The sequence below is a fragment of the Oryctolagus cuniculus genome, chromosome 13 (genome assembly GCF_051225735.1).
Source record: "Oryctolagus cuniculus isolate XC-2025 breed Fujian yellow rabbit chromosome 13, ASM5122573v1, whole genome shotgun sequence".
Lineage (NCBI taxonomy): Eukaryota > Metazoa > Chordata > Mammalia > Lagomorpha > Leporidae > Oryctolagus > Oryctolagus cuniculus.
The window spans coordinates 92,107,164-92,133,244 of NC_142879.1; the positions used below are offsets into that span (position 1 = coordinate 92,107,164).

Below are 26,081 nucleotides of genomic sequence, written 5' to 3' on the forward strand. Positions count from 1 at the left end.
TTAAGTTCCAAGAATGCTTCATAAAATCAGCTGTTATTCTGAAGGAGAAAGGTAGGTAGGTAGGAGTGGACAAAAGATCATTTTGTGACTTTGAACAGCCCTTATCTCAACTGTTGAGAAACAGTTTTGTTTTGTTTTTTTTTCTGTGCAAACTGTTGAACTCTTCATAGTATAGAGTTGGTCTTCTGTGTATAAAGTTAATTGAAAATCGATCTTAGTGGAGATGGGAGAGGGAGAAGGAGAAGTGGTGGGAGTGTGGATGGGAGGGTGGGTATGCCGGTACTTACAAAACACATGAAGTTTGAATTCTTTAAACAAAAGGTTTCTTTGGGGGTGAGGGGAGACCATTATGGCTTGAAAATCCATACAAAGTGACCATAGCACAGAGATGTTCAGGGTTCAGAGCTTCTCACTGGGGCAAGTGGTGGATTTAGCGACAGGAGACTTGAAAGAATGAGAACTTCAGACTTTCAGTAATGGTGATTCAGAACATTTTAACTCCTCAAATCTTCAAGATGCATACAAAAGCAGAAAATCTGGCCTGAGGGGCCAACTTCCATGCATCAGAGAACAACGCTTTCATTGCCGTGTCCTCCGAATACAATGGATGTGACGATTACCCGCATAAGGATGTGAGGAAAACATATTCATCTGGACAATTTTGTTTCAATGCAACATAATCAAGACCTGAAAATTCAGGCTTAAAATAAAGGACATGTATTTAACTTTGTAGTCGAACATTTTCACTCAGGCAGAAAGGGGTAAGGAAGATGACGTGCAGAAGGCAAGGCCAAGTGAGATTAAGGCTCCCGAGAACCCAGCAGAAGGAATCAAGGACAGTGTCCCCAATATTAGGCAAAGACAGGAACAGGCTTAGGAGTATCCACTGAACACAAAAGTGGTGGCTGCTCAACGAACAGACATATTTGGGCTTGAAATCAAAGGAGTGACAGAAGCTTTGGATACCTACCTACAACCCCCCCCCCCAAAAAAAAAAAAGCAGCCATCTAATAGTTCTAAAAGGAATGAAGTCAAAAACAATTACAAAAGCAGAATGGATGGGATGACTGTAAAGGCTATCTTCAGACAAAAAAAAAATACCTAAGCAAAAGTTAAGAGAATACAATTAACAGTTACAAAGAGACTGAGGAAATTTTACATCTAAAGACCAAAGAGAAAAAAAAAAACCTAGGAAAGGCAGAGTAAGCCACTGCCCACACAGGCAGGCCAGTTCAGATTCCAGTCACTACAGTTCTAGCTACTAATGCTCCTGGGAAGCAGCAGATGCCAGCTCACATACTTGAGTCCCTGCCCTCATGCGGGAGACCACAACTGGGTTCCTGGCTCTTGGCTTTGGCCTGGCCCAGTCCTGGCTGCTGCAGTCAGTAGGAGAGTGAACCAGCAGACGGAAAAATATCTGTCACTCTGCCTTTCAAAGAAATCCATCTTTTCTAAAAATAGGGACACCACTTTAAAAAAAAATTCTAAAGGCTCTCAAGCTGGGAGGGAAGTGCAAAGCAGAAAATGGACCTCCCACTGGATCTCTACCTATAAACAGAACTGGGCAAACAATGAACGATAATGAAAAGTACCTTCAGGGAAAAAAATGCCCAAGGATAAATGTTTTTATCTACCTGGAAAACCATTCTTCAGACATGTCCCCACATACAGTCTCAGAAAATCATCCACAAAAACAGCTACACATCTTTTTGCAAATGTGAAGACAGGACACATAAAGCAAACAACACTTTACAAGTGAGAAATGAAATCAAGTATATTAGAAATTAATTCCACCTGTCAGAGAAAGGCAGCTCAAGTAAAGTTGATATAAAAGCTTTGTATTTCATATTTATTATTATTAAGACCCTGGCCTATGAACAGAGATCTCCATAACATCTGAAGACTTGAATATCCAAAGATTTTCACAACTAACAAAGTATCCAGATGAGGAGAAAATCTTAATTCCAAAACCCATAAAAACTAGATTTAACAAAAGAAGGACAAACAATAATATTTGGCAGATTTAAAACACCCTTCTGAACAGATGTGGCCTAACAGGAGACAAATCAAAACTGAAATCACATTTAGAATTTTTAAAAAATGACATCACTCTTCAAGCCTGCCTCAAAATCTATGCAGCATGAAGAAAGCAGCAAAGCTTAAAAAAACTTACATGCTAACAAATAAAACTGGTCTGGGTAAAAAACTAAACAGGAAACTGAGGGCCTGATATTTTATTCCATTTTTCAAAAACAGTCAATACTGGTAGTTCTATGAAAGTTGTATTTTAAAATTACACAAACATATAAAATTATTAATCCTAGAGTTCCAAAAAGTGCAGTTTTACAAGTAAACCCTTAGTACTAGCAGCTTCTATGCTGTAAGTGCCTCCTAACAGCAGTTTCAGATGTGTGTGTACTGGTACATATGATTTATGTTTACAGGAACAGCAATCAGCACAAACCCCAGAGGGAGGGCAGAGGGCGACAGACCCTCACTCTGCAGCCTATCACACCTCCAGAGCCATCCCCACCACAATGCAGACACTTCTATGCAAAACAGCTCTTCACAAGCCAACCATAAAGACATTTTATTCATCATTCTTCCTACCCAAAATCCTCCAAGACATGTTTTACTAGTATGTTTTTTTTTTTTTGGGGGGGGGGGCTACCAGCAGATAGGTGCTCTATGTCCATCTGTCTTTCACATAAATAATCAACTCTCAAGCAAACTTGGCAGAGGACCAGTCTAATACCCATAGTCTTAATGATTAAATGCATTCTTTACCGTCTAGTACAGAGTTCCTCCATTCTCTGGTACTCTCCCTGTATCTGCAGTGTATGAGTATTTAAGTCAAACTTGCACATCTATCCCAAAACTCCTTGAACTACAAACTGCTAGATATGGGTAAGTGTCCCGAGTTTGTCCTAACAGCTCTCATCTGCCAACTGCCCAGCATTCCCTGCCAACTCTACAGGAAGAAGCCCTAGTTGACACCTAGGGCTGCTGATCTCAAAACAGTAGCTTTTATTTGAAAGTCAGAAAGAGACAGCTTGATGGGTGAGATCTTTCATCCGCTGACTCACTACCCAAAATGCCTGTAACATCCAGGGCTGGGCCAGGGCAAAGCCGGGAGTCAGGAACTCAAGCCAGGTCTACCACAAGAGTGGCAGGGACCCAACCTCTTGAGCCATCACCTGCTGCCTCCCCCAGGGGGTGGGAAGGAAGCCAGAAGCTGAAGAATACAGGCCCTCCAATACAGATGTGGGTGTCCCAAGCTCTGCTGAACTGCTATGCCAAATGACTATTTCCCAACACTTTATGATCAGAAGAATAAGGGTAAACCTAATCATTTGTTGCATTACGGTTCAGGACCTTAACTAAGTGCTTTAAAATTGTTGTATACATCTAATTACATTAAGCCTCAGGACATTCATATGGTGCAGACACAAAAACCCAGGGATGTGCCTACTGTCATCTAACTCTAGGCACCTGGACTTAAGCTAACTGAAAGAACACTTCTCTCCCAAATTATGAATACAGGCAGGCATCACTATTCCCTGAGCACTAGAAGTACACAGTCACTCCTCTCACACTCACACTGTCTACAATGAGTACCTGCTGAATCCACTATGCAAATATTAAATACAAGAATATCAAACTTTTATCAAACACTCGAGACAATCCTAGTTACCTTATGTCATAAAAAAACCCATCCCTTCAGGATACTATGATTGACTGACTCTAAATGACAGGATGCGCGGGAATTTCATTTTTCCTCCATTCTGTTTCCTACGTTTTCTATAATGAACATGTACCAACAAAGAAAAACTTCAGTACAGACAGCATCATGTGGCCCACGGACTCATCCAAACAGCGTTGCATAAACATGGTACTGCAGAAATCGAACACGTAAAATTTTCTTTAGAGAAATATGAGGATATGTCAAACAAAGCTAGACAGTATTCTTCAGAACTATACTGTCCCATCCAGGGGCCACCACCAATCACATGCTGCACACCGGACACACTCAATGTGGCCAAGCAAAGCTGTAACATGCTGTAAATGCAAAATACACACTACATTTTAAAGATTCTGCACAAAAAAAGAAATGTGAAACTCCTTATCAATTACATGTTGAAATGATAATACTTTGGACAGGTCAGGCTGAAAACCACTAAAATTCACTGTTTAAATGACGCTACTAGAAGAGCCCACAGTTTGCACTAATGGCTAACACTATTTCACTGGACAGTGCTGCTCCAGGACCAAATGCTTCAGATGAGGCCAGCAGCAGGGGCACCATCTGGCCATCTCATTAAAAAACAGATCCCAGAAGTGCTGAAACAGACTGTGCATTTTAACAAGCCTCCCAGAGGATCAACATACACCTTTACGACTGAGAGGACTGTGACAGAATCCCATGACTTCCCTGAATCATGACAATCTTTTAACATACCTATTTACTGAAATGCTACGAGGTGTCAGGGCCTTCCTAGACATCAGAAAACAAGGTGGATAAAGTAGATGTAAAAATAAATTCACTACCTGTTTTTAGTGGAGCCTGCATTCCACAGAAGACAAATACAGAAAGAAAAAGTTCTCTAACACTTGTTTAAATCTGTTCAAATATAACTGATGTATCATGGAAGAGTAACACTTCTGTGCAATTTCACAAGCTATGCAGGAATTTACAACAGTCAAGACACATCTCAAACATCTGCCAGCTATCTTGTTAGCTCATGCTGAGTTCCCAGTCACATCATGGTGACAACTTCCTGTAAGATTTTAGATAAGCATCTATCCATCATTTCCTAATAACTTACAGTGTTTCAACCCTTCCAATGGAACCCTCTTCCACAAGAAGAGTGCAGGTCATTTTCAGGGTAAAGTACCACTTATTGCAGTGCTGAAGTATTCCTTAACCATCTATTATGTACAAGAGCACTTTAAGAAGATGCTGAAAAAGGGGCTGGCATCATGGCGCAGGTTAATACTCCACCTGCGGCGCCAGCATCTCAGATGGGTGCTGGTTCTAGTCCCAGCTGCTCTTCTTCTGATCCAGCTCTCTGCTGTGGCCTGGGAAGGCAGTAGAGGATGGCCCAAGTCCTTGGGCCCCTGCACCCATGTGGGAGACCCAGAGGAAACTCCTGGCTCCTGGCTTCAGATCTGGTGTAGCTCCAGCCGTTGTGGCCATTTGGGGAGTGAACCAATGGAAGGAAGAACTTTCTGTCTCTCCCTCTCACCGTTTGTAACTCTACCTCTCAAATAAATAAAATCTTAAAAAAAAAAGACCCTGGAAAAACAAACAACAGAACTGACAACACAGGACAGGGATTTGACCTTGCAGTTGAGACACCCATATTCCACACCCACACCAGAGTATCTGGGTTTAAGTGCAGTTTCCTGCTAACACAGACCCTGGGAGGCAGCAGGTAATGACTCAAGTAACTGCGTCCTTCCCGCCTATGTGGAGACTGAGTGCGGTTCCTGGCTCCTGACTTCAGTCTAGTGCAGCCCTAGCTGCCGTGCTTGAGGAGTGAAGCAGTAGATGGGCGCAATCTAGCTAGATTATCTGAGTCTTTAGAAAACCCATAAAGCACATAGTCCACAAACCTGAAGACCTCCTCATAGAAATATATGCTGCACAGGTAAAGCTGCCGCCCTCAATGCAGCACCCATACGGGCACTGGTTCTCCTGGCTGCTCCACTTCCAGTAGAGTTCACTGCCCGGGAAAAGCAGCAGAGAATGGCCCAATTACTTGGGCCTCTGCTATCCACGTGGGAGACCTGGAAGAAGCTCCTGGCTTTGGCCTGGCCCAGTCCCAGCCAGCACAGCCAGCTGGAGAGTAAACCAACAGGTGGAAGATGCCTCTGTTTCAATTCTTTCAAATAAATAAATAAAGCTTGAGAAAAACCTATGCTACTTTTTAAAAATCATGTCCTTGTCTTTTCCTAATGAGTCACTGACAATTTTGAGTACTGCAGCTCTAAACTCTGCTTCTCACACACCGGTGATGCAGTTTGCACAGCATGGTGACTTTCGCATCACAGCAGATGTAACTGTCAACAAAAGCAACAGAAGAGAGGACAGTGATGGCAGCTGCAGAGTGGTCAGGAAGTGCAGTGAGGGGCAACATTCAAGCAGGCACACGCTTGAGAGTGAGACGCAGCACCAGACCATGAAGAAGCTCAAGAAAGCAGCATAGCACGCAGAACCCTAAGAGAACAAACTTGTTGGCAGGGTCAGGACAGACAGGGCAACACAAACAAGAAGGAACAAGAGCCTGAAGACCCAGACACTGGGTTACACAGGGCCCTTGGGCTCGGTAAGTAACGGTCACTAGAAGGCTGTGTGGGTGATGTGAGCCAATGGGCAGTTTACCTGCAGTGCTCTGCTTGTCACCTGGGGAAATTCAAAGGCACTTCAAAAACTTTGTGGGACAGTTCGGGATACCAGCGGCAGACTCAACACACCAGCGCTGGAAGGCGAGGTGAGCCGAACCTCAATAGCCCAAGACACCGGCAGGAAAGCCGAAAGAGGAGATTAGAGAGAACGACCCCGGGGGGAAAAGTTCACCAGGCTAACTAGAAGAGAGAGAGAGAGAGAAAAAAAAGTGACTGATACAGACACGGGTTTCTCTCTCTCCGCTCACCTCTCAAAGGCGAGCAACAAAGAGCAGGCGCCATCTTGGACATACGTCATAAGCAGAGCGACCTCAGGTCTGCACCGGCCCTGAGCCTAGCAGAAAAACCTGACTCTGGGCGGGGCGAATTAACAGATTAGGACCTAGCAAATCTGTGGTGCTACTGAACTGAGACTGTGAAAAAAGAGATGGTGGGGGAGAGAACTCACGGAATTCACGTGAGTACTCTCCAGAGAAGCTACAATTCCATAACTGTGGCAACCCAGTGGGAGACTGAAGGAGAATTTGAGCCCACTCTGAGCGCAGAACAGATTCCCTGTGTGGTCCTTGGGAAAGAGCTTCTGATCTCTGGCTCCTGTGGGTATATCATTTGCCTGCTAACTACCTCCAACTTCGTTCAGCTGTGCGAAATTACTTCCCTTTTGAATCAAAAAAAAGAAAGAAAGAGAGAGAGAGAGATCTACCACGCCTAACCTGGGAGTGTCACCTTTGGCACACCAAACAGAGCTCTCAGGCCACACCCGTCTCAAGCCTCTAAGGCTCCATCAAAAACAGACAGTCCACTTAATCTAGAGTCATAGTGTAACAAGAAAAAGCACCACAGTGAAGAAACCAAATATCTCCAATATGCCAAATAAAAAACGCAAAAACCGAGGTAATAAAAACAAGGAAGTCACTATGATGCCCCAAAATGAAAAAGACACCCCAATTCAAGATTATGAAGATGATGAGATAGAAGAAATGCAAGAAGCAGATCTCAAAAAATTGATAAGAACATTAAGAAGTTCTCAAAAACAAATTCTTGAACTACAGAAATCCTTAATGGACAAGATAGAAAATCTCTCTCATGAAAATGAAACATTAAGGAGGAATCAAAATGAAATGAAACAACTAGTACAACAGGAAACTGGGATAGTGACGAGAAATCATAATGAAGTGAATAATTCAATAGATCAAATGACAAACACATTAGAGAGCCTTACAAACAGAATGGGTGAAGCAGAAGAGAGAGTATCGGACTTAGAAGACAGAGAACAGGAAAGGATACAGTCAGACCAAAGAAAAGAAGAGGAAATTAGAAATCTAAAACATATTGTTGGGAATCTTCAGGATACTATTAAAAAACCCAACATTCGCGTTCTAGGAGTTCCTGAAGGCATGGAGAGGGAGAAAGGATTAGAAGGCCTTTTTAGTGAGATATTAGCAGAAAATTTCCCAGGTTTGGAGAAGGACAGAGAAATTCTAGTACAGGAAGATCATAGAACCCCTAATAAACACGACCAAAAGAGATCCTCACCACGACACGTTGTAATTGAACTCTCCACAGTGAAACATAAAGAAAAGATCCTAAAATGTGCAAGAGAGAAACGTCAGATTACTCTCAGAGGATCTCCAATCAGACTCACAGCTGACTTCTCATCAGAAACCCTACAAGCTAGGAGGGAATGGCGAGATATAGCCCAGGTACTAAGAGAGAAAAACTGCCAGCCCAGAATATTATATCCTGCAAAGCTATCATTTGTGAATGAAGGTGAAATAAAGACTTTTCATAACAAACAGAAATTGAAAGAATTTGTCGCCACTCGTCCAGCCCTGCAAAAGATGCTTAAAGATGTGTTGCACACAGAAACACAGAAACACGGTCATCAATATGAAAGAAGGGCCGGCGCTGCGGCTCACTAGGCTAATCCTCCGCCCAGCGGCGCTGGCACACCGGGTCCTAGTCCCGGTCGGGGCGCCGGATTCTGTCCCGGTTGCCCCTCTTCCAGGCCAGCCCTCTGCTGTGGCCAGGGAGTGCAGTGGAGGATGGCCCAGGTGCTTGGGCCCTGCACCCCATGGGAGACCAGGAAAAGCACCTGGCTCCTGGCTCCTGCCATTGGATCAGCGCGGTGCGCCGGCCGCAGCGCGCTGGCCACGGCGGCCATTGGAGGGTGAACCAACGGCAAAAGGAAGACCTTTCTCTCTGTCTCTCTCTCTCACTGTCCACTCTGCCTGTCAAAAAAAAATAAATAAATAAATATGAAAGAAGGTAAAGGAAGGAAACCTCACAGCAAAAGATCACAGGGAATTCAAAGCATATATTAGAACTTATCTTTGACAAACGGCAGGGCAAAGTTACCACTTATCGATAGTCACATTGAATGTTAATGGCCTGAACTGTCCAGTTAAAAGACACAGATTGGCTGATCGGGTTAAGGAACAAAACCCATCTATTTGCTGCTTACAAGAAACACATCTTTCCAACAAAGATGCATACAGACTGAAAGTGAAAGGCTGGAAAAAGATATACCATGCCAACAGAAATGAAAAAAGAGCGGGTGTAGCCATCTTAATATCGGACAACATAAACGCTACCACAAAAACTGTTAAGAGAGACAAAGAGGGACACTATATAATGATTAAGGGATCAATTCAACAATTATCAATGTATATGCACCTAACTACAGGGCACCGGTTTATCTAAAAGATTTGTTAAGGGACTTAAAGGGAGACTTAGACCCCAATACAATAGTACTGGGGGACTTCAATACTCCACTCTCAGAAATAGACAGATCAACAAGACAGAAGATCAACAAGGATACAGTAGATTTCAATGACACTATAGCCCAAAGGAATCTAACAGATATATACAGAACTTTCAATCCTACAGCTAAAGATTTTACATTCTTCTCAGCAGTACATGGAACCTTCTTTAGGATTGACCACATACTAGGCCATAAAGCAAGTCTCAGCAAATTCAAAAGAATTAGAATCATACCATGCAGCTTCTCAGACCATAAAGGAATGAAGTTGGAAATTAGCAACTCAGGAATCCCTAGAGCATACGCAAACAAATGGAGATTGAACAACATGCTCCTGAATGAACAATGCGTCATAGAAGAAATTAAAAGAGAAATCAAAATTTTTCTGGAAGTAAATGAAGATAACAGCACAACATACTAAAACTTATGGGATGCAGCAAAAGCAGTGTTAAGAGGAAAGTTTATATCAATAGGTGCCTACATCAAGAAATTGGAAAGGCACCAAATAGGTGAGCTTTCAATTCACCTGAAGGATTTAGAAAACCTACAGCAAACCAGACCCAAATCTAGTAGGAGAAGAGAAATAATTAAAATCAGAGAAGAAGCCGGCGCCGTGGCTCAATAGGCTAATCCTCCACCTTGCGGCGCCGGCACACCGGGTTCTAGTCCCGGTTGGGGCGCCGGATTCTGTCCCGGTTGCCCCTCTTCCAGGCCAGCTCTCTGCTGTGGCCAGGGAGTGCAGTGGAGGATGGCCCAGGTGCTTGGGCCCTGCACCCCATGGGAGACCAGGAAAAGCACCTGGCTCCTGGCTCCTGCCAGGATCAGCGCGGTGCGCCGGCTGCAGCGGCGGCCATTGGAGGGTGAACCAACGGCAAAAGGAAGACCTTTCTCTCCCTGTCTCTCTCTCTCACTGTCCACTCTGCCTGTCAAAAAAAAAATCAGAGAAGAAATCAACAGGATTGAATCAAAAAAAAAAAAATTACAAAAAATCAGCCAAACGAGGAGCTGTTTTTTTGAAAAAATAAACAAAATTGACACCCCATTGGCCCAACTAACTAAAAGAAGAAGAGAAAATACACAAATCAATAAAATCAGAGATGAAAAAGGAAATGTAACAACAGACACCACAGAAATAAAAAGAGTCATCAGAAATTACTACAAGGACCTGTATGCCAGCAAACAGGGAAACCTATCAGAAATGGATAGATTCCTGGACACATGCAACCTGCCTAAATTGAACCAGGAAGACATCGAAAACCTAAACAGACCCATAACTGAGACAGAAATTGAAACAGTAATAAAGGCCCTCCCAACAAAGAAAAGCCCAGGACCAGATGGATTCACTGCTGAATTCTACCAGACATTTAAAGAAGAACTGACTCCAAAACTTCTCAAACTATTCAGAACAATTGAAAAAGAGGGAGTCCTCCCAAATTCTTTCTATGAAGCCAGCATCACCTTAATTCCTAATCCGGAAAAAGATGCAGCATTGAAAGAGAATTACAGACCAATATCCCTGATGAACACAGATGTAAAAATCCTCAATAAAATTCTCGCCAATAGAATGCAACAACACATCAGAAAGATCATCCACCCAGACCAAGTGGGATTTATCCCTGGTATGCAGGGATGGTTTAATGTGCGCAAGACTATCAATGTGATACACCACATTAACAGACTGCAGAAAAAAACTATATGATGATCTCAATAGACGCCGAGAAAGCATTTATAAAATACAACACCCGTTCATGATGAAAACTCTAAGCAAACTGGGTTTGGAAAGAACATTCCTCAATACAATCAAAGCAGTCTATGAAAAACCCACAGCCAACATCCTATTGAATGGGGAATAGTTGGAAGCATTTCCACTGAGATCTGATACCAGACAGGGATGCCCACTCTCACCACTGCTATTCAATATAGTTCTGGAAGTTCTAGCCAGAGCTATTAAGCAAGAAAAAGAAATTAAAGGGATACAAATTGGGAAGGAAGAACTCAAACTACCCCTCTTTGCAGATGATATGATTCTTTATTTAGGGGACCCGAAGAACTCTACTAGGAGACTATTGGAACTCATAGAAGATTTTGGCAAAGTAGCAGGGTATAAAATCAATGCACAAAAATCAACAGCCTTTGTATACACAGACAATGCCATGGCTGAGGAAGAACTTCTAAGATCAATCCCATTCACAATAGCTACAAAAACAATCAAATACCTTGGAATAAACTTAACCAATGACGTTAAAGATCTCTACGAGGAGAATTACAAAATCTTAAAGAAATGAATAGAAGAGGATACCAAGAAATGGAAAAATCTTCCTTGCTCATGGATTGGAAGAATCAATATCATCAAAATGTCCATTCTCCCAAAAGCAATTTATACATTCAATGCAATACCAATCAAGATACCCAAGACCTTCTTCTCAGATCTGGAAAAAATGATGCTGAAATTCATATGGAGACACAGGAGACCTTGAATAGCTAAAGCAATCTTGTACAACAAAAACAAAGCTGGAGGCATCACCATACCAGATTTCAGGACATACTACAGGGCAGTTGTAATCAAAATAGCATGGTACTGGTACAGAAACAGATGGATAGACCAATGGAACAGAACTGAAACACCAGAAATCAACCCAAACATCTACAGCCAACTCATATTTGATCAAGGATCCAAAACCAATCCCTGGAGTAAGGACAGTCTATTCAATAAATAGTGCTGGAGAAATTGGATTTCCACGTGCAGAATCATAAAGCAAGACCCCTACCTTTCACCTTACACAAAAATTCACTCAACATGGATTAAAGACTTAAATCTATGACCTGACACCATAAAATTATTAGAGAGCACTGGAAAAACCCTGCAAGATATAAGCACCGGCAATGACTTCTTGGAAAACACCCCAGAAGCACAAGCAGGCAAAGCCAAAATTAACATTTGGGATTGCATCAAATTGAGAAGTTTCTGTACTGCAAAAGAAACAGTCAGGAAAGTGAAGAGACAACCGACAGAATGGGAAAATATATTTGCAAACTATGCAACTGATAAAGGGTTGATAACCAGAATCTACAAAGAAATCAAGAAACTCCACAACATCAAAACAAACAACCCACTTAAGAGATGGGCCAAGGACCTCATTAGACATTTTACAAAAGAGGAAATCCAAATGGCCAACAGACACATGAAAAAATGTTCAAGATCACTAGCAATCAGGGAAATGCAAATCAAAACCACAATGAGGGTTCACCTCACCCCAGTTAGAATGGCTCACATTCAGAAATCTACCAACAACAGATGCTGGCGAGGATGTGGGGAAAAAGGGACACTAACCCACTGTTGGTGGGAATGCAACCTGGTAAAGCCACTGTGGAAGTCAGTTTGGAGATTCCTCAGAAACCTGAATATAACCCTACCTTTCAACCCAGCCATCCCACTCCTTGGAATTTACTCAAAGGAAATTAAATTGGCAAACAAAAAAGCGGTCTGCACCCTAATGTTTATCGCAGCTCAATTCACAATAGCTAAGACCTGGAACCAACCCAAATGCCCATCAACAGTAGACTGGATAAAGAAATTATGGGACATGTACTCTATATAATACTATACAGCAGTCAAAAACAACGAAATCCGGTCATTTGCAACAAGATGGAGGAATTTGGAAAACATGCTGAGTGAATTAATCCAATCACAAAGGGACAAATATCATATGTTCTCCCTGATGGGGGACAACTAACTGAGCACCAAAGGGGAAACTTGTTGAAGTGAAATGGACACTATGAGAAACAGTGACTTTATCAGCTCTTGTCCTGACGGTTGATGTACAATGTAATACTTTATCCATTTTAGTATTTTTTTTTTGTTCTAGTACCATTGGTTGAACTCTGTAATTAACACACAATTATTCTTAGGTGTTTAAATTTTAACTGAAAAGTGATCCCTGTGAGGAATTTGGAAAACATTATGCTGAGTGAAATAAGCCAATCCCAAAGGGACAAATACCACTTGTTCTCCTTGATAGGTGACAACTAACTGAGCACCAAAAAGGAAACCTGTTAAAGTGAAATGAACACTATGAGAAACGGTGACTTGATCAGCCCTCACCCTGACTGTTGATGAACAACTTAATACGTTATCCCTCTTAGTATTTTTTTTTGTTTGTTCTACTTAATACTTTTGGTTGAATACTGTAATCAATACACAATTATTCTTAAGTGCTGAAACTTAACTGAAAAGTGATCACTGTTAAATATAAGAGTGGGAATAAGAGAGGGAAGAGATGTGCAATTTGGGACATGCTCAAGCTGACTTACCTCAAATGGCAGAGTTAGAAACATACCAGGGGATTCCAATTCAATCCCATCAAGGTGGCATGTACCAATGCCATCTCACTAGTCCCAGTGATCAATTTATGTTCACAATTGATCATAATGATAGGACTAAGAACCAAAGGGATCACATCAACAAGAATAGTGTCTGCAAATACTAGCTGATAGAATCAAAAAGGGAGAGAATGATCCAACATGGGAAGTGAGATACACAGCAGACCCATAGAATGGCAAATGTCCTAACAGCACTCTGGCCTCAGAATCAGCCCTTAAGGCATGCAGATCTGGCTGAAATGCCCATCAGAGTATTTCAGGCATGGAAAGCCAAGACACTCTGGGGAAAAAAAAAAAAAACCTAAATGAAAGATCTCCGCGAGTGAGATCCCAGTGGAAAGAACGGGTCATCAAAGAAGGAGGTACCTTTCTCTGAAGGGAGGAGAGAACTTCCACTTTGACCATGGCCTTGTCTAAAAATGATCAGAGTCAGTGAACTCAGGGGGCTTCCATAGCCTTGGCGGCTCATGACAAGAGCCTAGGTTGATTACTGATGCCATAAACAAGAGTATCAATTTGTTAAGTCAACAAAAGGCGTCACTGTGCACTTACTCCTCATATAGGATCTTTGTCCTTAGTGTGCTGTACATTGAGATTTAATGCTATAACTAGTACTCAAACAGTATTTTTCACTTTATGTTTCTGTGTGGGAGCAAACTGTTGAAATCTTTACTTAATGTATGCTAAACTGATCTTCTGTATATAAAGAGAAACGAAAATGAATATTGAAGTGAATGGAAGGGGAGAGGGAGTGGGAAAGGGGAGGGTTGCAGGTGGGAGGGATGTTATGGGGGGGAAACCATTGCAATCCATAAGCTGTACTTTGGAAATTTATATTCATTAAATAAAAGTTTTGAAAAAAAACTTTGTGGGAAATTAAAAGATAGGTTTCTTTTGGTGCAACAAATTTTTGAAATTCATGCAGTTTTTCTCAGAGTATAAATTTTTCATGAGTATTTAAGATTCCTCATACTCATGATTTCAAAAATTTCTGCGGGGCTGGTGCAGTGGTGCAGCAGGTTAAAGTCCTGGCCCAAATTGCCAGTATCCCATATGGGCACCAGTTCTAGTCCCGGCTGCTCCTCTTCTGTTCCAGCTCTCTGCTATGGCGTGGGATAGCAGTGGAAGATGGCCCAACCACATTGGAGACCCGGAGGAAGCTCCTGGCTCCTGGCTCCGGATCAGCACAGTTCCAGCTGTTGTGGCCAATTGGAGAGTGAACCACAGGATTGAATACCTCCCTCCCTCTCTCTGCCTCTCCTTTACTCTGTGTAACTCTGATTTTCAAATAAAAAAAGTAAATGCATGTATGTCCTAAGGGGCTGGCACTGTGACACAATGGGTTAAGCCACCACTTCCAACAACAGCATCCCATACTGGAGCCTGGAAAAGCAGATGACTAAAGTGCTGGGGCCTCCACCACATGTGCGAGACCCAGATGGATTTACAGGTTACTGGCGTTAGCTTGTATCAGCCCCTGCCATTGCTGCCATCTGGGGAGTGAACCAGCGGATGAAAAGTCCTCAGTCTCTGTCTTTCCAAAAACCAAAAAAGTCTTGAAAAAAAAAAGGATTTCCTGTAGGGTCAAAGTAAACCACTTCAAAAAGCATTTAGGACTATAAAATAGATAAATACCATTAAATCGGGGCTGGCACTGTGGCGTAGCGGATCAAGTCACCCCCTGCAGTGCTGGCATCCCATATGGGCACTGGTTGGAGTCCCGGCTGCTCCACTTCCAATCCAGCTCTCTGCTATGGCCTAGGAAAGCAGTAGAAGATAGCCCAAGTCCTTGGGCCCTGCACCCACATGGGAGACCCAGAAGATGCTCCTGGCTCCTGGCTTCAGATCAGCACAGCTCTGGCCGTTGTGGCCAATTAGGGAGTGAACCAGCAGATAGAAGACCTCTCTGTCTCTCTGCCTCTCCTTCTCTCTCTGTGGAGCTCTTTCAAATAAATAAATAAATCTTTTAAAAAAACCATTAAATCACAAATATTAACTATCCATCACTAAGTACCAAAATGGGGCGCAACATCGTGGCATGGCTGGTTAAGCAGCCACTTGGTGACAGCATCCCACCACAGTGGAGTGCCAATTTGAATGCTGGCTGCTCCACTTCTGAGGCAGCTTCCTGCTAATACACTGAAAGGCAGTGGACAACAGCCCAAGTACTTGGGCCCCTGCCACTCATGTGGGAGTCCAGGATGGAGTTTGGGGCTCCAAAGGCTGTGGCTCTGACCAACCCTGACTGCTGCAACCATTTGGGGAGTGAAGCAGCAGATGAAAGATCTGTCTCTTCCCCTCTCTGCTGCTCTGCCCTTCAAGTAAATAAACATTTTAAAAATGTTAAGGAAAATGATGAGATGAGAAGCCATTCGACAACCTGACACAATGTTTAAATATCACAGTTTACATGCACAGAGCACAGATTCTTAGCTCATACTTATGAAAACTTCAAAAAAGTGTGTAGAAGAATGGAGCTGAAAGATAAATTTTGGTGCCAAAAGTATTTGAAATCCATGCAGAATTCTTCGTGCCATTTTCCAATAACTTTATGAAGATTTCTTGTACCATTTTCTAAAATTACGGAAAAAATACTAAGTTGAAACATGAAAACTGCTTATCATTCAACTTCACCCTATTTTCCTTAGAATCACGTTTCCTTTTTAAATTGGCCTACAGAAATCCAATGCAAACACTTCTGTCTAGTTTTCCACTTAGTACACATCACAAATCAATTTTTTAAAAGATCATATTTCCTCTTATCATTAGGCCAAATTTAAAATGAGCCAATGGTTGCTATATATATGCAAACATTAGTACATCAGATTGTTGAAAATTTCCAAGTTTCTTTTTAAATTTATGAGCTTATTCCAAAGAAAACTGGCTTCTTCCCAAGGAAAATTTCTGAAATGCTCAAAACTTAAAAAAAAAAAAACACATTAACAACTTGACCTAGAATACACACATTTGTACCAACAGTGTCCCTGTCCTGGCTTTGATTTTTACAGTGAAATCTGTAAGATGTAAGTACTGAAGGAAGCTGGGTGAAGTTATTAAGGTAAAAGGAACAAAACCTTCACACTGATTCCTACCATAGTCAAGAACACCAGTTAAGGGGCAGGCAATTTTCCACAGCGGCTTGTTAAAGCCCCGGCAGCCCCACCTCTCTTGAAAACTTTCAGATACATAAATCTTTAGGAAAAAAATAACACCAATTAAGTTTTTTAACACATCTGTTTCATCCCTGACAGTGTAGTCAGTTCTGTCTACTCTCAGATAAACTTATGTTTGCAGTCAAATGTCATTCTTTTGCTCATTTTTATACAAGTAAAATTTCTCACTTGTACAATAGGAATACTATGTGTTCTATCTATCTTCCAATGTCAGTATGTGGATTTAATAAGACTTTTCATTTTTACAGTACTTCCTCACATTACTACTGTTAAGCACATTTCATTTTACTCAAAACATAAAAGGTACACTAAATGATATTTAAAAGAATTTTAAGACCAAAAGGGCTGGCGCTGTGGTATGGTGGGTAAAGCCACTGCCTGCAGTGCTGGCAACCCATATGGATGCTGGTTTGAGTCCTGGCTGATCCACTTCTGATCCAGCTCTCTGCCATGCCTGGAAAAGCAGTGGAAGATGGCTCAAGTGCTTGGACCCTTGCACCACCCTGGGACACCCGGAAGAAGTTCCAGGCTCCTGGCTTCAGATCGGCCCAGCTCCAGCTGTTGTGGCCATTTGGGGAGTCAACCAGCAAATGGAACACCTCTCTCTGTAATTCTGCCTTTCAAATAACAAACCAATCTTTAGAAAAAAACAAAATTATACAACCAATTATTCCCAAATGGCATCCCTACTAAATATTCTACCAAAATGTTAATATAAGTTGAGTATCCCTTAAGCAAAATGCTCAGAACTTGACGCCCTTCAGAGTTTTTAGGTTTTCAGAACACACGCACAGACTTGCCAGTAGAGCATCCCTCCTCCTAAACATCCAAAAGCAAGCACGCAGTGCTCACCAAGTTCCAGATTCTGGAGCACTTACGATTTCAGATGAAGATGCTCAACTGTAGACATCTTTGGATGAAAATCAGAGATGGGTCGGGTGTCAGGTCCAGAGGTTCAGACACCCATGACCCCCATCACATCCTACACTGAAGCACCAAGGTTCAACACCCACTGCCAACCCAATCCTAGAAAGGCTGCAAGGTGGGGTGACGGCTCAAAGGAACTGGACAGCTATCACCAAGTCAGAGCCCTGCATTGGGCTCCTGGCTTTTGTAGGCAACTGAGTACTGAGACTGTGGATGACAGCATATTCTATCTCTCTGCCCATCTGCTTCTGATTTTTTTAAATTAGGAGACGAAAATACATTTTCCAAAAAGATGTGACTGACAAACACTTCACTATGCAGTCATAAGTTTTCAATCTTTAAAAAACAGTGCTTACCTACCTTATAAAGGCAGCTTTACTTAACAATGCTAAGTTAAAAACCACTGCAAATCTACTATAAGCTCCAATATGAGAACCAATATTATTTCACTAACCAACTGACCCATGGCCTCAGAAAATAACATTTCTAACAAGTATTCCAAGCACATTGATAAGTTTCTATACCAATTCTAGGAGGGAAGATGGGGGGAAAAAGCCCTCCAAGACAAAGTTCTATAGAACAGCTTCACAGAACACCTATAAAGATACCCTTCAGGGGCTGGTGCTGTGGCATAGCGGGTAAAGTTCCAGTCAGCAGTACCAGTATCCCATATGGGTGCCAGTTTGAGCCCTGGTTGCTCCACTTTTGATCCAGCTCTCTGCTATGGCCTGGGAAGCAGTAGAAGATAGCCCAAGTCCTTGGGACCCTGTACCCACATGGGAGACCTGGAAGAAACTACTGGCTTCAGATCGGTGCAGCTCTGACCATTGCAGTCAACTGGGGGTGAACCATCAGATGGAGACCTCTCTCTCTCTCTGCTTTTCTTCTCTCTCTGTAACTAACTCTGGCTTTCAAATAAATAAATAAATCTTTTAAAAAAAAGTCTAAGTTGTAAAAATCTAACGATTGCTTTTTGGTTACTTTTAATAGTTTATTTTGCTATTGCTGTTGTTTTTTAATTTCTGAAGCAAGCAGACAGCAAGCTCCCATCCACTGGTTCACTCTCAAATTGTCATCAAGGTTGGGACTGGGCCAGGCAAAAACTGGGAGCCAGCACTCACCAAGGTCTTCCATATGGGTAGGTAGCAGGGACCCAAACACTTGGGTCATCACCACTGATCCCAGGGTCTGTGCTATCAAAAAAGCTAAAAATTGAACCCAGGTACTCCAATACGAAATGTGGGTATCTTTTTTTTTCTTTTTTAAAAGATGCATTTATTTCAAAGTCAGAGACAGACACACTTCACATACACACAGAGATAGGTAACTTCACTCCCTCAATGGCTGCAATGGCCAGGGACGGCCTAGGTCAAAGCCAAGGGCTTTATCCACATTTCCCACATGGGTGCAGGGGCCATCTTCCCCTGCTTTCCCAGGCATATTAGCAGGGAATTGGATCAGAAGTGGAGCAGCTGGGACTCAAACCCATGACCACATTAAATGCTGGCATTGCACACAGTAGCTTAACACCACAACACTGGCCTCAGGATGTGAGTATATTAACCAGCGTCCTTTTATTATGTGAAGGGTGTCTTTTATTTTTGGGACGGGGAAGAGAGGCTGTTAGAGAGAGAGATATGTTATACCCAACTGGTTACTCCCGAAATGCCTTCAACAGCCAGGGCTGGGCCAGGCCAAAGCTAGGAGACAGGAACTCCATCCAGGTCTCCCACATGGTAGCAAGCACTCACGTACTTAAGTCATCACCTGCTGTTTCCCAGGGAAGCTAGAATCAGAAGCAGAGTCAAGACTGGAACCTAGGTACTCTGATCCGGGATGTGAGGGTCCTAAGCACCAGACAGTTCCAGGTACAGAGTAACATTCATACTGGCTCTCAGTAATGATGCTTGTAATTGCTACTAGAACAAAATGTTGTAAATAAAAATACCCAACTATACAGATCGTGTTAAATGAAATTATGGTTAATGTAAAGACTGCTAGGAGCAAAAAAAACAATCCTCCTCAATGGCTGCTCTCTTACAGCATATCCTAAAAAGTCCTCTTAGACATGACTTCTGAACAGGCATTTTTAAAAGAATATCCAAGATGCCAAGAAAGAAATCTATGAAAAAAGCATGCTCTAACACCAGTGAACCCCAATCCTGAAGAAAGCATTCTCTCCAATTTGCACTTCAGTTTAGCTTGCTTTGTAAAATGCACGCTACAAATCAGAACACCAAGGCTTTTCAGTTTAGGTATTTACAAAGTTCTTAAATTTAAAACACCCTAAAATAAAACGATCTAAGTAGCTCAATGAATACAGTAATTGCTCTTATATTAATTACACTGTTACATACACATGCAAGAAGAAAGTAATCTAATTCACTTGCATTTTGGGCTTTTGATAGTGTTCAATTTATATATATATAAATGATTAAAAAACCTAAAGAAATTTATGTCTGTAATAAATTCATATATTTTTAAAAGCTCAGGATTTCCTTTTCTGTCTTCTCTTTAAACAAAGGAAAAATAGCAAAGTAAAAATTCACAAAAACATAAAGTCCAACTGTACTGTGTGTTCATATTTTTAGTTTGACCAACAACTACATTTTAAAAATGTCTCAGCCATAACAATCCAACACCTATTAACAATAAAAAAAACTGCATATACCTGAAGCAAACTATTAAGTATTAAATGAGGGAAGAAGCATCATTTTATATCTTAAAAGGTAAAATTAACATCAAAGATGGACTCTGGACCGCAGCTAGAGATCTCCTACTTGACAGTACTATTATTCTTCCACAGTGGCCACACCTATTAGAGACAGGGTAGACAGGAACAGAGTAGGAGGCACCAGAGGAGCAGCTGGAAAGCAAATTACAAAGTGAGGTCTGACTTGGCAAATGACTAGCTCAGAAAAATAAGTAACAAGTTTCTTACAAATGGAGCTGAGGAAACAACAGCAAAGACACAAACAAAAAAGGAACAAAATGCCAAGAAGTACCTGGAGTTCACACGGGAAGAGTGAAAACCAAAGAAAACAGGGTACAGTAAAAAATAAGCAGCTGTAACACCACTAGTTCAAGAATCAAAGCCTTTAAGAACAGCTTCAAGGCCAAGGTCTCATCTTGACTTCCAGTAGTGTGACAACTGTTGGCACACAGTGGATGCCCAACGTTTGCTCAATGAATACACCACGACTGTTCTTGGGATTATTTCACCTGTAAAAGAATTGATTTGGGACAGTTTATTGTACGTGGATGAAAGAATTCATAGAAGTTTCTTCACTCCCTGAGTTGAGCGCCCACACGGACTTCTTCCTGGACATGGGTTATAGACAGATAACCTGGAGCAGTCACTGAAGTTAAGAACCTGAGAGCCTACCTACAAGGAAACGAGGTGTCATGTCCTGAAATGCCACAATTACCAAAATTTTCAGAAGGAAGCACAGTATAGGACAACTAGTACGTGTCCTCCAGGAGCTAACATTTCAGATGAATTCACTATAGAAAAGTGGCTGACAGTATCTCATGCTACAGATAACACTGAGAGATTTATGCACAAAAACCAAAAACACTAAGTCTGATTTCACCAAAGAACTCCTAACACTTTAACAATCAAATCCACCTGCTACTATTACTTCTGAACTAAAATGTGATTTCTGTGAATAAGCAGCACAAAGCTATAGCTATAGTTACAGAAAACTACTTCTTCCCATCTAACCATCCAAATTGCTCTATCCCAATGCTACCTTCTGACCATTATTAACTTCCTCAACCCGGTGATTACATACTGAAAAACATGGCATCCTCTAAATAATCACACTGAATAAAACGGATTTCTATCCTGGCAAGAAAAAAAAAAAGTAAAAGCAAAGACAAACAGATACAGAGTATTTTTAAAAAGTTAAACAACTACTGAGAAACTGTCAATGGGCAAACTCTAACATGATACAATATTTTCTTGGAAGCTTTCAATTAATATTGTATAGGTTATCTCAAATATGGTGTTTCCACTTCAGCTATGAGATCTCACCGTGGGAGAGAATATCTCTTAATCACCTTAGTGAAATCTGTTTGATTCTTAACGTACACTTTAGACATGAAAAAAATTGCCCCAAATTTACCAGAGCAATGTAAGTCTCAATTATTGAGAGCTGGTTTTATTTATTCCCTCAGTCTCCCAACCATAAATAAAAAGCTTGAGGCATACCAGCAATGTGCAAGATGAATGAAGCTAACTTTTGAAAAGTTCAATGTTTCAATGAACACACTACAGGATACTAGCAATGCTATAATATGGAAAATTTTCAATGTTTACAACAGAAAAACCAAAACTACATTTTCTCAGGCACAATTTTTTTTAAATCTCTGAAGGGTCTTGAAAAGCCCAAGTTTTTAAGCTCATAATTTTCACATTTGAACTTCTTAAAACTCAACTGAAGCAGCAACAAGGGTCTCAAAGTAAGGCAAACACAAATCTCTACTTGAAAAAATGCAAGTTCCTTCCCCAGAAAACGCCCTGCATTTCTCCCACCATTAACAAGGCACTCGGCAGACCAAGCTGCCTCGCTGTCAGACACTGGAGACCACTTTTTACCTGCTTTGCCAGCACTGTCCGTCTACAGCAGTCTGCTTATCGAAACAAAACTGACAAACAAAATACTCTTACAATACAAGCAGAGTAACCCATTCAGTTGGAAGTTATTTGTTTCATACAAAGCTAGTATTGTTAAAATAGACAGACAAAATAGATAGTTCAGACAAGAAAGCTACTCACCACCTTCCCTCTCTCTAACTCTGTGAGTATGTACGTTTTTGGCCTTGCTGTGTCCTGTGCTGTCACTGTATTTGTTTTCAGGACTGTCAGACCTCCGCGGCATCTTGTTTGGTGGTGAAGGGTCTGTGGCGTCTCGCATCTTTTCATGTCTGTGATCACCACTACTGGGGTGACTTTTCGATGAATACTTAAGTGCCTGTAAAACATCACCCCTCAAACAAGAGAGAAAAATTGAAACTTCAACTCTCCAGACTAATTTAATAATCACTGACACATCATTAGCTTTATTCACCGTTTTGAATTTCCAAAGTTAAAACTCTCATTTTCAATTGTGCCTTCATACTATGAAGACAGAAACGTGGAAGTCGCTGTTAAGTCTCCTGATACTATTCCACCACATTTTAGCCAAAAAAAAAAAATCACTCTCACCCTGTAAATAAAATAATTAACCATCGAGGCATACTGATACCTCAAAAAACTTCCCATGGAATAGCTAAAGGCCTTTTTTCCAGGATTAATCAAAGAGACTAGAAACTCAGTTCACTGCTACACATGTGCAACTCACATGCACAGGCGTGTATGTACATATGCATATGTTCCTGCAAACTTCCAAACCATGACTTCTCCAATTCCTGGACTCACATAAAAACTTCTCAGACCTCATTACCTACTCCTGAAGGTGTGGGAACTATTGATCAAAGTAAACTGATTTAAATCGCCAATATTTGGAGAAAGCATAATGGAACTTAACGAGAACACTTAAAACTTGGGTTTAATTCTAACTCATCTGAGGAGGCCATGTTCTACTCAACTTCAGGAGTGGGCAGACTCAGCAAGACTGGGGGCACAGGGTCTTTACTGGTGCACGGCAGTGACCTCTCAGGCCAGCAGCCTGCCCTTCTATCTTTCCATGACCAGACACGGCTAGTACACTGCGAAGCCCTCCAGCCCTGGGAGCTGGAGCCCCTGCAGGATCCTAACAGACATACCCCTGCGTCCGAGGCAGCCAGGGATCTCAACTCCTGAACAAGAACAGAAGGACAGCCTCTCACAGGGCAGCTACCTGGGCCAAAACGGCCACCCCTCTCCCCCTCCCCCCCCCAAAAAACCACTGGGGCAGGGGCTGGCTATCGCAGCCAGCGAGGCGTGAACCACAGGCCGCTCGGCTCCTTCCCAGCAACTTTCCGGGCCCCGTGCGCCCAGCAAGCATGCAGGCCTCTCCCGTGGCACCCATCACCTCCCAGCGATCCCTCCACACCTAAATTACCCGGGCCTGGGATGCCTGGCTGCCAATCATCCCCCACCTCCCCCACTCCCCCCCAAAAAAGAACTACTGAGCTCTCTCAGGTCCCCTGTGACCCTAAGTCCTTAAGCCCCGTGGCGGAGCACACTGGGCACCCGGCCCCACACTCCCCGGGGCTCCGCAGGGCTTGTGTCAGCCGAGGGGCCTGAAGGGACTTCTGAAGCCTGCGCTCGAGTAGCCGTCCCATCCCCTTCCCCTGGGCCGGCCCCTGGCACTCCCGCGCCCCGGGCTCGGCTGGTACCTGGAAAGGCTGCGAGTCCCCCCTCCAGTCGTGACAGCTGAAACACAGGAAGAGACACGGGGACATGAGAACCCCCCTGCCTGCCTGCCTGGCCGGGCGCCGAAACACAGCCGAGCCCGCAGGCCGCCCCTCCCCCGCGTGCTCCCCGGGGTGGGCGCACACCCTGGGGGCTCCCCCCTGGTACACGGTGCCGCGAACCCCCGCTGGGCCCGCTGAGCCGGTCCCCAGGGCCCTGCACATGGCGCCGCCACCGCCTCCTCCTCCCCCAGCCCGAACCCGATCAGGGTTAACAACAAAAATGGCGGCCCGGCCAGCTCCAGATAAGGAGGAACAAACCCCCCCCCCCAGCCACCACCCCCCCCCCCCGCCTCCGCCGCAGCCTGAAAACCAGAAAGGCGATTTACGCATCACTGAGTCTCTGCTGTTTCCTCGCATACATTACCATCAACGTCCGGCCTGTGAGTGTGTGTCGGGGACGGGGGAGAGTGGCCGAGATAGGTGGGCGGGTGGACGGACGCACGGGTGGGCGAGCAGGCGGCAGAGGCGGCGGCGCGCCCTCAGCGACTCTCAGCACCTCCCCATTAACTGGCGCCAGCGCTCCCGGGCCATCTCCTTCTGCCGACACCAGGCTCATTTTCAGCCCGCGGCAGCGGTGCCAACAACATGGCGGCAGGGCGAACCTGGGAGGGGGGAGAAGGGAGGGGAGGGGCAAGAAGCCGCATCCGGTTCAGCCCAGCAGTGAGCCGCCGCCTCCTCGCCTCCTCCTCTCTTCCCTCCTCCCCCCCCCGCCGCTTCTTCCTCCTCCTCCTCCCCCCCCCCCCCGCCGCCACCACTGCATCCGGGTCTTCCTCCTCCTCCCCCACTCCCAGACGCCGCCGGTGCCCCCGCTGCCGCTCCACCAACTACATCTGGGCAACTCGGACAAAGCCGCCTTCGGCAAACCTCGGCAGTTTCCGCTGCGCCCACCCTCAGCCCAGCGGCTCCCGAATTGCCACCTTTCAGCAAACCTCGGTTCGCTCCGGCCTTCCTCTTCCTCTGAGGCCCGGCTTGCCTCTCTCTCGCGACCTGTCAGCCATTTCTGGTCGCCGATGCTTTTCCTCACACACAAATCAGGCAGCCGCCTTTCCAGTTTAGGGCTAGTCCTGCTCGGGGACCTGCTCGAGGCTCGTCCCAGGGGCTCTGGGCTGCGCTGGGAGGGAGCCGCCTTCGGGAGGAGGCCGATGGGGCGCGGGCAGAGCCACTGCAGACTAAATAAGGGCGGCGGTGGCTGCCAGTGTGTGTGCGCGTGCGCCCAGCGGTGCCCCTTCACTGGTGGGGGCTTCCTCGCTCACGTCCGACTTCTCCAGGTCTCAGAAGAGTTGCTACTGTCGCCGCTACATCCTTCCTCGCCATTCCATGAAACCCCGACACTACGCACGCTGACGCTGACCCCGACGCTGCGTCGAATGCGGCGTCGGGGTCACCGTCAGCGTCCTAGCGTTGTGTGTGGCGTCGGGGTCAGCATCAGCGTGCGTAGCGTTGGGGCCACGTAAACGTCGTGGGCGGGGCGGCTCAGCTCATCGAAGGGCAGCGGCGAGGAAGGTTGCAGCAGCGGTGGTGGCGATTCATCTAAGACACCGAGCAGTCGGCTGCCAGCGAGGAAGCAGTGGTAGGTGGGGCCGGTGTTGGTGTAGGCCTGGGCAGCGGCGGTGAAGGAGGCGGCGGTAGCGAGGGTGAGGGGTGGCGCGGATAGAGGCGGTGGTGGCGGCTCCGTGTCGGCCGTCCTGGGCGGGGAAGGGCGGCTCTGTCCCAGCCTAACTGAAGCCTGGGCTTCCTAGGTGGGGAGTCTCAGTCTTCGCTGGCGGCAGCAGCGGCCGAGGACCTGGAGAACCAGGAAGCAGTGGGTGTCGGCGTGGGCGTTCCGTGGGGCGTCCTGCTTTGGACAGCGCAGTTTGTGGGCAGGAAGTGGTGGCGGCGAGGAAAGACGCGGCGGGGCACAGAGTCCAGCAGTCAGGAGCGTCGGTGGCCGGCGAGGAAGCAGGAGGGAGTGGCGGTGCTGACGCCATGGGCAGCAGAGAAGCAGGTGGCGGCGGGGGCTCTGTGTTGGGCAGCGGAAGAGAGAGGCCGGC

The 26,081-nt window shown here is 44.3% G+C and overlaps 1 protein-coding gene across 3 annotated transcripts in view; it reads right to left on the reverse strand.

Moving 5' to 3' along the window:
- The window catches only part of LOC100342241 (WW domain-containing adapter protein with coiled-coil), an 86,850-nt gene extending 62,189 nt beyond the window's left edge, over positions 1 to 24,661 (reverse strand). The window contains exons 1-3 of one of the 3 annotated variants that reach the window (XM_089312413.1): positions 24,416 to 24,661; positions 23,974 to 24,010; positions 22,430 to 22,641 (exon numbers count right to left, since the gene is read on the reverse strand). In XM_089312413.1, coding sequence (XP_089168539.1) covers positions 22,430 to 22,568 — 139 coding nt within the window. In that variant the 5' untranslated portion in view covers positions 22,569 to 22,641; positions 23,974 to 24,010; positions 24,416 to 24,661. The other 2 variants (XM_089312415.1, XM_089312414.1) reach the window with 2 other exon arrangements.
- Between the last annotated feature and the right edge of the window lie 1,420 nt (positions 24,662 to 26,081).